At 58.0% G+C, this 13747-nt stretch overlaps 1 protein-coding gene across 3 annotated transcripts in view; it reads right to left on the bottom strand.

The window, feature by feature from the left end:
- Nucleotides 1–13747, bottom strand: part of PHKG2 (phosphorylase kinase catalytic subunit gamma 2) — a 42932-nt gene that overhangs the window by 24502 nt on the left and 4683 nt on the right. Inside the window, exons 1-3 of one of the 3 annotated variants that reach the window (XM_069984762.1) lie at nt 13469–13668; nt 11948–12123; nt 11811–11865 (exon numbers count right to left, since the gene is read on the bottom strand). In XM_069984762.1, coding sequence (XP_069840863.1) covers nt 11811–11865; nt 11948–12123; nt 13469–13563 — 326 coding nt within the window. In that variant the 5' untranslated portion in view covers nt 13564–13668. Of the gene's footprint in view, nt 1–11810; nt 11866–11947; nt 12124–13468; nt 13669–13747 lie in introns of those variants that run through there. The other 2 variants (XM_069984764.1, XM_069984763.1) reach the window with 2 other exon arrangements.

The following is a 13747-nucleotide window of genomic DNA, read 5'->3' on the forward strand; positions in this document are numbered from 1 at the left end:
GGACCACCACAGGTCTCATACTCACAGGTCAGACACCAGGACGATGCCCGGACCACCACAGGTCTCATCTCATACTCACAGGTCAGACACCAGGACGATGCCCGGACCACCACAGGGTCTCATACTCACAGGTCAGACACCAGGACGATGCCCGGACCACCACAGGGTCTCATACTCACAGGTCAGACACCAGGACGATGCCCGGACCACCACAGGTCTCATCTCATACTCACAGGTCAGACACCAGGACGATGCCCGGACCACCACAGGTCTCATCTCATACTCACAGGTCAGACACCAGGACGATGCCCGGACCACCACAGGTCTCATCTCATACTCACAGGTCAGACACCAGGACGATGCCCGGACCACCACAGGTCTCATCTCATACTCACAGGTCAGACACCAGGACGATGCCCGGACCACCACAGGGTCTCATACTCACAGGTCAGACACCAGGACGATGCCCGGACCACCACAGGTCTCATCTCATACTCACAGGTCAGACACCAGGACGATGCCCGGACCACCACAGGGTCTCATACTCACAGGTCAGACACCAGGACGATGCCCGGACCACCACAGGTCTCATCTCATACTCACAGGTCAGACACCAGGACGATGCCCGGACCACCACAGGTCTCATACTCACAGGTCAGACACCAGGACGATGCCCGGACCACCACAGGGTCTCATCTCATACTCACAGGTCAGACACCAGGACGATGCCCGGACCACCACAGGTCTCATACTCACAGGTCAGACACCAGGACGATGCCCGGACCACCACAGGTCTCATACTCACAGGTCAGACACCAGGACGATGCCCGGACCACCACAGGGTCTCATCTCATACTCACAGGTCAGACACCAGGACGATGCCCGGACCACCACAGGTCTCATCTCATACTCACAGGTCAGACACCAGGACGATGCCCGGACCACCACAGGTCTCATCTCATACTCACAGGTCAGACACCAGGACGATGCCCGGACCACCACAGGTCTCATCTCATACTCACAGGTCAGACACCAGGATGATGCCCGGACCACCACAGGTCTCATACTCACAGGTCAGACACCAGGACGATGCCCGGACCACCACAGGTCTCATCTCATACTCACAGGTCAGACACCAGGACGATGCCCGGACCACCACAGGTCTCATACTCACAGGTCAGACACCAGGACGATGCCCGGACCACCACAGGTCTCATACTCACAGGTCAGACACCAGGACGATGCCCGGACCACCACAGGGTCTCATACTCACAGGTCAGACACCAGGACGATGCCCGGACCCCCAAAGGTCTCATCTCATACTCACAGGTCAGACACCAGGACGATGCCCGGACCACCACAGGTCTCATACTCACAGGTCAGACACCAGGACGATGCCCGGACCACCACAGGGTCTCATCTCATACTCACAGGTCAGACACCAGGACGATGCCCGGACCACCACAGGTCTCATCTCATACTCACAGGTCAGACACCAGGACGATGCCCGGACCACCACAGGTCTCATACTCACAGGTCAGACACCAGGACGATGCCCGGACCACCACAGGGTCTCATCTCATACTCACAGGTCAGACACCCGGACGATGCCCGGACCACCACAGGGTCTCATCTCATACTCACAGGTCAGACACCAGGACGATGCCCGGACCACCACAGGTCTCATCTCATACTCACAGGTCAGACACCAGGACGATGCCCGGACCACCACAGGTCTCATCTCATACTCACAGGTCAGACACCAGGACGATGCCCGGACCACCACAGGTCTCATACTCACAGGTCAGACACCAGGACGATGCCCGGACCACCACAGATCTTATCTCATACTCACAGGTCAGACACCAGGACGATGCCCGGACCACCACAGGGTCTCATCTCATACTCACAGGTCAGACACCAGGACGATGCCCGGACCACCACAGGTCTCATCTCATACTCACAGGTCAGACACCAGGACGATGCCCGGACCACCACAGGTCTCATACTCACAGGTCAGACACCAGGACGATGCCCGGACCACCACAGGTCTCATACTCACAGGTCAGACACCAGGACGATGCCCGGACCACCACAGGTCTCATCTCATACTCACAGGTCAGACACCAGGACGATGCCCGGACCACCACAGGTCTCATACTCACAGGTCAGACACCAGGACGATGCCCGGACCACCACAGGTCTCATACTCACAGGTCAGACACCAGGACGATGCCCGGACCACCACAGGGTCTCATCTCATACTCACAGGTCAGACACCAGGACGATGCCCGGACCACCACAGGGTCTCATACTCACAGGTCAGACACCAGGACGATGCCCGGACCACCACAGGTCTCATACTCACAGGTCAGACACCAGGACGATGCCCGGACCACCACAGGTCTCATACTCACAGGTCAGACACCAGGACGATGCCCGGACCACCACAGGTCTCATCTCATACTCACAGGTCAGACACCAGGACGATGCCCGGACCACCACAGGTCTCATCTCATACTCACAGGTCAGACACCAGGACGATGCCCGGACCACCACAGGTCTCATACTCACAGGTCAGACACCAGGACGATGCCCGGACCACCACAGGTCTCATCTCATACTCACAGGTCAGACACCAGGACGATGCCCGGACCACCACAGGTCTCATCTCATACTCACAGGTCAGACACCAGGACGATGCCCGGACCACCACAGGGTCTCATCTCATACTCACAGGTCAGACACCAGGACGATGCCCGGACCACCACAGGTCTCATCTCATACTCACAGGTCAGACACCAGGACGATGCCCGGACCACCACAGGTCTCATCTCATACTCACAGGTCAGACACCAGGACGATGCCCGGACCACCACAGGTCTCATCTCATACTCACAGGTCAGACACCAGGACGATGCCCGGACCACCACAGGTCTCATCTCATACTCACAGGTCAGACACCAGGACGATGCCCGGACCACCACAGGGTCTCATACTCACAGGTCAGACACCAGGACGATGCCCGGACCACCACAGGTCTCATCTCATACTCACAGGTCAGACACCAGGACGATGCCCGGACCACCACAGGTCTCATCTCATACTCACAGGTCAGACACCAGGACGATGCCCGGACCACCACAGGGTCTCATCTCATACTCACAGGTCAGACACCAGGACGATGCCCGGACCACCACAGGTCTCATACTCACAGGTCAGACACCAGGACGATGCCCGGACCCCCAAAGGTCTCATCTCATACTCACAGGTCAGACACCAGGACGATGCCCGGACCACTACAGGGTCTCATACTCACAGGTCAGACACCAGGACGATGCCCGGACCACCACAGGGTCTCATCTCATACTCACAGGTCAGACACCAGGACGATGCCCGGACCACCACAGGTCTCATACTCACAGGTCAGACACCAGGACGATGCCCGGACCACCACAGGGTCTCATCTCATACTCACAGGTCAGACACCAGGACGATGCCCGGACCACCACAGGTCTCATCTCATACTCACAGGTCAGACACCAGGACGATGCCCGGACCACCACAGGTCTCATCTCATACTCACAGGTCAGACACCAGGACGATGCCCGGACCACCACAGGTCTCATACTCACAGGTCAGACACCAGGACGATGCCCGGACCACCACAGGGTCTCATACTCACAGGTCAGACACCAGGACGATGCCCGGACCACCACAGGGTCTCATACTCACAGGTCAGACACCAGGACGATGCCCGGACCACCACAGGGTCTCATACTCACAGGTCAGACACCAGGACGATGCCCGGACCACCACAGGTCTCATCTCATACTCACAGGTCAGACACCAGGACGATGCCCGGACCACCACAGGTCTCATACTCACAGGTCAGACACCAGGACGATGCCCGGACCACCACAGGTCTCATCTCATACTCACAGGTCAGACACCAGGACGATGCCCGGACCACCACAGATCTTATCTCATACTCACAGGTCAGACACCAGGACGATGCCCGGACCACCACAGGTCTCATCTCATACTCACAGGTCAGACACCAGGACGATGCCCGGACCACCACAGGTCTCATACTCACAGGTCAGACACCAGGACGATGCCCGGACCACCACAGGTCTCATACTCACAGGTCAGACACCAGGACGATGCCCGGACCACCACAGGTCTCATACTCACAGGTCAGACACCAGGACGATGCCCGGACCACCACAGGGTCTCATCTCATACTCACAGGTCAGACACCAGGACGATGCCCGGACCACCACAGGTCTCATACTCACAGGTCAGACACCAGGACGATGCCCGGACCCCCAAAGGTCTCATCTCATACTCACAGGTCAGACACCAGGACGATGCCCGGACCACTACAGGGTCTCATACTCACAGGTCAGACACCAGGACGATGCCCGGACCACCACAGGTCTCATCTCATACTCACAGGTCAGACACCAGGACGATGCCCGGACCACCACAGGGTCTCATCTCATACTCACAGGTCAGACACCAGGACGATGCCCGGACCACCACAGGTCTCATACTCACAGGTCAGACACCAGGACGATGCCCGGACCACCACAGGGTCTCATCTCATACTCACAGGTCAGACACCAGGACGATGCCCGGACCACCACAGGTCTCATCTCATACTCACAGGTCAGACACCAGGACGATGCCCGGACCACCACAGGTCTCATCTCATACTCACAGGTCAGACACCAGGACGATGCCCGGACCACCACAGGTCTCATCTCATACTCACAGGTCAGACACCAGGACGATGCCCGGACCACCACAGGTCTCATACTCACAGGTCAGACACCAGGACGATGCCCGGACCACCACAGGTCTCATCTCATACTCACAGGTCAGACACCAGGACGATGCCCGGACCACCACAGGGTCTCATCTCATACTCACAGGTCAGACACCAGGACGATGCCCGGACCACCACAGGTCTCATCTCATACTCACAGGTCAGACACCAGGACGATGCCCGGACCACCACAGGTCTCATACTCACAGGTCAGACACCAGGACGATGCCCGGACCACCACAGGTCTCATACTCACAGGTCAGACACCAGGACGATGCCCGGACCACCACAGGGTCTCATCTCATACTCACAGGTCAGACACCAGGACGATGCCCGGACCACCACAGGTCTCATCTCATACTCACAGGTCAGACACCAGGACGATGCCCGGACCACCACAGGTCTCATACTCACAGGTCAGACACCAGGACGATGCCCGGACCACCACAGGTCTCATACTCACAGGTCAGACACCAGGACGATGCCCGGACCACCACAGGTCTCATACTCACAGGTCAGACACCAGGACGATGCCCGGACCACCACAGGTCTCATACTCACAGGTCAGACACCAGGACGATGCCCGGACCACCACAGATCTTATCTCATACTCACAGGTCAGACACCAGGACGATGCCCGGACCACCACAGGGTCTCATCTCATACTCACAGGTCAGACACCAGGACGATGCCCGGACCACCACAGGTCTCATCTCATACTCACAGGTCAGACACCAGGACGATGCCCGGACCACCACAGGTCTCATACTCACAGGTCAGACACCAGGACGATGTCCGGACCACCACAGGTCTCATACTCACAGGTCAGACACCAGGACGATGCCCGGACCACCACAGGGTCTCATACTCACAGGTCAGACACCAGGACGATGCCCGGACCACCACAGGTCTCATCTCATACTCACAGGTCAGACACCAGGACGATGCCCGGACCACCACAGGTCTCATCTCATACTCACAGGTCAGACACCAGGACGATGCCCGGACCACCACAGGTCTCATCTCATACTCACAGGTCAGACACCAGGACGATGCCCGGACCACCACAGGTCTCATACTCACAGGTCAGACACCAGGACGATGCCCGGACCACCACAGGTCTCATACTCACAGGTCAGACACCAGGACGATGCTCGGACCACCACAGGTCTCATACTCACAGGTCAGACACCAGGACGATGCCTGGACCACCACAGGTCTCATCTCATACTCACAGGTCAGACACCAGGACGATGCCCGGACCACCACAGGTCTCATCTCATACTCACAGGTCAGACACCAGGACGATGCCCGGACCACCACAGGTCTCATCTCATACTCACAGGTCAGACACCAGGACGATGCCCGGACCACCACAGGTCTCATCTCATACTCACAGGTCAGACACCAGGACGATGCCCGGACCACCACAGGGTCTCATCTCATACTCACAGGTCAGACACCAGGACGATGCCCGGACCACCACAGGTCTCATCTCATACTCACAGGTCAGACACCAGGACGATGCCCGGACCACCACAGGTCTCATACTCACAGGTCAGACACCAGGACGATGCCCGGACCACCACAGGTCTCATACTCACAGGTCAGACACCAGGACGATGCCCGGACCACCACAGGTCTCATCTCATACTCACAGGTCAGACACCAGGACGATGCCCGGACCACCACAGGTCTCATACTCACAGGTCAGACACCAGGACGATGCCCGGACCACCACAGGTCTCATCTCATACTCACAGGTCAGACACCAGGACGATGCCCGGACCACCACAGGGTCTCATCTCATACTCACAGGTCAGACACCAGGACGATGCCCGGACCACCACAGGGTCTCATACTCACAGGTCAGACACCAGGACGATGCCCGGACCACCACAGGTCTCATACTCACAGGTCAGACACCAGGACGATGCCCGGACCCCCAAAGGTCTCATACTCACAGGTCAGACACCAGGACGATGCCCGGACCACCACAGGGTCTCATACTCACAGGTCAGACACCAGGACGATGCCCGGACCACCACAGGGTCTCATCTCATACTCACAGGTCAGACACCAGGACGATGCCCGGACCCCCACAGGTCTCATCTCATACTCACAGGTCAGACACCAGGACGATGCCCGGACCACCACAGGTCTCATACTCACAGGTCAGACACCAGGACGATGCCCGGACCCCCAAAGGTCTCATCTCATACTCACAGGTCAGACACCAGGACGATGCCCGGACCCCCAAAGGTCTCATCTCATACTCACAGGTCAGACACCAGGACGATGCCCGGACCACCACAGGTCTCATACTCACAGGTCAGACACCAGGACGATGCCCGGACCACCACAGGTCTCATCTCATACTCACAGGTCAGACACCAGGACGATGCCCGGACCACCACAGGGTCTCATCTCATACTCACAGGTCAGACACCAGGACGATGCCCGGACCACCACAGGTCTCATACTCACAGGTCAGACACCAGGACGATGCCCGGACCACCACAGGGTCTCATACTCACAGGTCAGACACCAGGACGATGCCCGGACCACCACAGGTCTCATACTCACAGGTCAGACACCAGGACGATGCCCGGACCACCACAGGGTCTCATCTCATACTCACAGGTCAGACACCAGGACGATGCCCGGACCACCACAGGTCTCATACTCACAGGTCAGACACCAGGACGATGCCCGGACCACCACAGGGTCTCATCTCATACTCACAGGTCAGACACCAGGACGATGCCCGGACCACCACAGGTCTCATACTCACAGGTCAGACACCAGGACGATGCCCGGACCACCACAGGTCTCATCTCATACTCACAGGTCAGACACCAGGACGATGCCCGGACCACCACAGGGTCTCATCTCATACTCACAGGTCAGACACCAGGACGATGCCCGGACCACCACAGGTCTCATCTCATACTCACAGGTCAGACACCAGGACGATGCCCGGACCACCACAGGTCTCATCTCATACTCACAGGTCAGACACCAGGACGATGCCCGGACCACCACAGGGTCTCATCTCATACTCACAGGTCAGACACCAGGACGATGCCCGGACCACCACAGGGTCTCATCTCATACTCACAGGTCAGACACCAGGACGATGCCCGGACCACCACAGGTCTCATACTCACAGGTCAGACACCAGGACGATGCCCGGACCACCACAGGGTCTCATCTCATACTCACAGGTCAGACACCAGGACGATGCCCGGACCACCACAGGGTCTCATCTCATACTCACAGGTCAGACACCAGGACGATGCCCGGACCACCACAGGTCTCATCTCATACTCACAGGTCAGACACCAGGACGATGCCCGGACCACCACAGGTCTCATCTCATACTCACAGGTCAGACACCAGGACGATGCCCGGACCACCACAGGTCTCATCTCATACTCACAGGTCAGACACCAGGACGATGCCCGGACCACCACAGGGTCTCATCTCATACTCACAGGTCAGACACCAGGACGATGCCCGGACCACCACAGGTCTCATCTCATACTCACAGGTCAGACACCAGGACGATGCCCGGACCACCACAGGTCTCATACTCACAGGTCAGACACCAGGACGATGCCCGGACCACCACAGGTCTCATACTCACAGGTCAGACACCAGGACGATGCCCGGACCACCACAGGGTCTCATCTCATACTCACAGGTCAGACACCAGGACGATGCCCGGACCACCACAGGTCTCATCTCATACTCACAGGTCAGACACCAGGACGATGCCCGGACCACCACAGGTCTCATCTCATACTCACAGGTCAGACACCAGGACGATGCCCGGACCACCACAGGTCTCATACTCACAGGTCAGACACCAGGACGATGCCCGGACCACCACAGATCTTATCTCATACTCACAGGTCAGACACCAGGACGATGCCCGGACCACCACAGGGTCTCATCTCATACTCACAGGTCAGACACCAGGACGATGCCCGGACCACCACAGGTCTCATCTCATACTCACAGGTCAGACACCAGGACGATGCCCGGACCACCACAGGTCTCATACTCACAGGTCAGACACCAGGACGATGCCCGGACCACCACAGGTCTCATATACTCACAGGTCAGACACCAGGACGATGCCCGGACCACCACAGGGTCTCATACTCACAGGTCAGACACCAGGACGATGCCCGGACCACCACAGGTCTCATCTCATACTCACAGGTCAGACACCAGGACGATGCCCGGACCACCACAGGTCTCATCTCATACTCACAGGTCAGACACCAGGACGATGCCCGGACCACCACAGGTCTCATCTCATACTCACAGGTCAGACACCAGGACGATGCCCGGACCACCACAGGTCTCATCTCATACTCACAGGTCAGACACCAGGACGATGCCCGGACCACCACAGGTCTCATACTCACAGGTTCAGACACCAGGACGATGCCCGGACCACCACAGATCTTATCTCATACTCACAGGTCAGACACCAGGACGATGCCCGGACCACCACAGGGTCTCATCTCATACTCACAGGTCAGACACCAGGACGATGCCCGGACCACCACAGGTCTCATCTCATACTCACAGGTCAGACACCAGGACGATGCCCGGACCACCACAGGTCTCATACTCACAGGTCAGACACCAGGACGATGTCCGGACCACCACAGGTCTCATACTCACAGGTCAGACACCAGGACGATGCCCGGACCACCACAGGGTCTCATACTCACAGGTCAGACACCAGGACGATGCCCGGACCACCACAGGTCTCATCTCATACTCACAGGTCAGACACCAGGACGACGCCCGGACCACCACAGGTCTCATCTCATACTCACAGGTCAGACACCAGGACGATGCCCGGACCACCACAGGTCTCATCTCATACTCACAGGTCAGACACCAGGACGATGCCCGGACCACCACAGGTCTCATCTCATACTCACAGGTCAGACACCAAAACGATGCCCGGACCACCACAGGTCTCATACTCACAGGTCAGACACCAGGACGATGCCCGGACCACCACAGGTCTCATACTCACAGGTCAGACACCAGGACGATGCCCGGACCACCACAGGTATAATACTCACAGGTCAGACACCAGGACGATGCCCGGACCACCACCGGTCTCATCTCATACTCACAGGTCAGACACCAGGACGATGCCCGGACCACCACAGGTCTCATCTCATACTCACAGGTCAGACACCAGGACGATGCCCGGACCACCACAGGTCTCAATCTCATACTCACAGGTCAGACACCAGGACGATGCCCGGACCACCACAGGGTCTCATCTCATACTCAACAGGTCAGACACCAGGACGATGCCCGGACCACCACAGGTCTCATCTCATACTCACAGGGTCAGACACCAGTGACGATGCCCGGACCACCACAGGTCTCATACTCACAGGTCAGACACCAGGACGATGCCCGGACCACCACAGGTCTCATACTCACAGGTCAGACACCAGGACGATGCCCGGACCACCACAGGTCTCATCTCATACTCACAGGTCAGGACACCAGGAACGATGCCCGGACCACCACAGGTCTCATACTCACAGGTCAGACACCAGGACGATGCCCGGACCACCACAGGTCTCATCTCATACTCACAGGTCAGACACCAGGACGATGCCCGGACCACCACAGGGTCTCATCTCATACTCACAGGTCAGACACCAGGACGATGCCCGGACCACCACAGGGTCTCATACTCACAGGTCAGACACCAGGACGATGCCCGGACCACCACAGGTCTCATACTCACAGGTCAGACACCAGGACGATGCCCGGACCCCCAAAGGTCTCATACTCACAGGTCAGACACCAGGACGATGCCCGGACCACCACAGGGTCTCATACTCACAGGTCAGACACCAGGACGATGCCCGGACCACCACAGGGTCTCATCTCATACTCACAGGTCAGACACCAGGACGATGCCCGGACCACCACAGGTCTCATCTCATACTCACAGGTCAGACACCAGGACGATGCCCGGACCACCACAGGTCTCATACTCACAGGTCAGACACCAGGACGATGCCCGGACCACCACAGGTCTCATACTCACAGGTCAGACACCAGGACGATGCCCGGACCACCACAGGTCTCATACTCACAGGTCAGACACCAGGACGATGCCCGGACCACCACAGGTCTCATACTCACAGGTCAGACACCAGGACGATGCCCGGACCACCACAGGGTCTCATCTCATACTCACAGGTCAGACACCAGGACGATGCCCGGACCACCACAGGTCTCATACTCACAGGTCAGACACCAGGACGATGCCCGGACCACCACAGGGTCTCATACTCACAGGTCAGACACCAGGACGATGCCCGGACCACCACAGGTCTCATACTCACAGGTCAGACACCAGGACGATGCCCGGACCACCACAGGTCTCATCTCATACTCACAGGTCAGACACCAGGACGATGCCCGGACCACCACAGGGTCTCATCTCATACTCACAGGTCAGACACCAGGACGATGCCCGGACCACCACAGGTCTCATACTCACAGGTCAGACACCAGGACGATGCCCGGACCACCACAGGGTCTCATCTCATACTCACAGGTCAGACACCAGGACGATGCCCGGACCACCACAGGTCTCATACTCACAGGTCAGACACCAGGACGATGCCCGGACCACCACAGGGTCTCATACTCACAGGTCAGACACCAGGACGATGCCCGGACCACCACAGGGTCTCATACTCACAGGTCAGACACCAGGACGATGCCCGGACCACCACAGGTCTCATCTCATACTCACAGGTCAGACACCAGGACGATGCCCGGACCACCACAGGTCTCATCTCATACTCACAGGTCAGACACCAGGACGATGCCCGGACCACCACAGGGTCTCATACTCACAGGTCAGACACCAGGACGATGCCCGGACCACCACAGGTCTCATACTCACAGGTCAAACACCAGGAAGATGAATGTGGAGGATTCATAGGAGTCGATCAGTGTGACTAGAAGAGAAGTGAGAGAAGTCTTTATGTCGGGGTCCTCGGGGGGGGGGGGGGGGTTTGCGGGGGGGGGGGGGATACCCACTAATGGAGGGGTGCTGGGACACGTGGTGCAGGATCTCCAGCTCTTTGGCAGTAGATAGTCGCACCTCCTGCAGCTGTTCGGGACTCATCCTTTCGGGCGTCACCTCGATGATCTTCACGGCGTACTGACGGCCGGTCTCTCGGTGGATGCAGCGCCGCACCGTGCTGGAGACCCCCCTGAGGTCGCACAGAACATTACGTCACGTCCTACAATCACACGGACTCCACCCTGCAGGATGCCATGTGGGGGGCTCTGATCCCCCCAAACCCTGGCTCCTCATCCTGCAGTAAGACCTGGAGCTCCCAGCATGCCACAACACTGATCCTACACCCCATGGAGCACCAGAGCGAGCCGGGAGAAGCCCCCAGCTAGACTGTACAGGAAGCACTCAGCATAATGCTTCTCCCCACTGCTTATACTGATCAGTGACGGGGAGGTCAGAGGTTAGGAGGTCACTGACTGGGAGGTCAGAGGTTAGGAGGTTAGGGGTCTGTCACTGGGAGGTCAGAGGTTAGGAGGTCACTGACTGGGAGGTCAGAGGTTAGGAGGTTAGGGGTCTGTCACTGGGAGGTCAGAGGTTAGGAGGTTAGGGGTCTGTCACTGGGAGGTCAGAGGTTAGGAGGTTAGGGGTCTGTCACTGGGAGGTCAGAGGTTAGGAGGTTAGGGGTCTGTCACTGGGAGGTCAGAGGTTAGGAGGTTAGGGGTCTGTCACTGGGAGGTCAGAGGTTAGGAGGTTAGGGGTCTGTCACTGGGAGGTCAGAGGTTAGGTTAGGGGTCTGTCACTGGGAGGTCAGAGGTTAGGAGGTTAGGGGTCTGTCACTGGGAGGTCAGAGGTTAGGAGGTTAGGGGTCTGTCACTGGGAGGTCAGAGGTTAGGAGGTCACTGACTGGGAGGTCAGAGGTTAGGAGGTTAGGGGTCAGTCGGACAATGACTGGGAGGTCAGAGGTTAGGAGGTCAGGGGTCTGTCACTGGGAGGTCAGAGGTTAGGAGGTCAATGACTGGGAGGAAAGAGGTTAGGAGGTCAATGACTGGGATGTCAGGGGTCAATGACTAAGAGGTCAGAGGTTAGGAGGTCAGTGGCTGGGAGGACAGAGATTAGGAGGTCAGGGTTGAGTTACTGGGAGGTCAGAGGTTAGGAGGTAAGGGGTCAGTCAGACAATGACTGGGAGGTCAGAGGTTAGGAGGTCAGGGGTCTGTCACTGGGAGTTCAGAGGTTAGGAGGTCAGGGGTCTGTCACTGGGAGTTCAGAGGTTAGGAGGTTAGGGGTCAGAGGTTAGGAGGTCAATGACTGGGAGGTCATAGGTTAGGAGGTCAGGGGTCAGTCAGACAATGACTGGGAGGTCAGAGGTTAGGAGTTCAGGGGTCAGTGACTGGGAGGTCAGAGATTAGAAGGTAGTAACTGGGAGATCCGGGCTCCGTGACTGTGAGGTTAGGAGGTCAGGGGTCAGTGAGAAGGTCCCAGGAGATAATATTGTTCGCATAACCCTCACCCCGCCCCCTTCCTCTGGCCCCGCCCACTACCTGCCGATGATCTCCTTGGGGTCATATTTCTGGTAGAACTCCTTGGCACCGGCCCAATCCGGCAGCTCATCACGTGTCTCTGCGTCACGTGTCATAACGCGGTGAAACGGATGGAAATCCAAAGCAGAACGAAGAACACCGAGTAACCGAACAGCACCTGCACCGCTGCCCAGCCGGAAGTGAACTGCCCTAACCCCGCCCCTCAGTCATTCCGAGCTCCGTCACCAAGCAACGGCTCAGCCAATAATCCGACTGCATTGTGGTCATGTGACCAGCCGT

Source organism: Dendropsophus ebraccatus, chromosome 9, assembly GCF_027789765.1.
Source record: "Dendropsophus ebraccatus isolate aDenEbr1 chromosome 9, aDenEbr1.pat, whole genome shotgun sequence".
Taxonomy (NCBI): domain Eukaryota; kingdom Metazoa; phylum Chordata; class Amphibia; order Anura; family Hylidae; genus Dendropsophus; species Dendropsophus ebraccatus.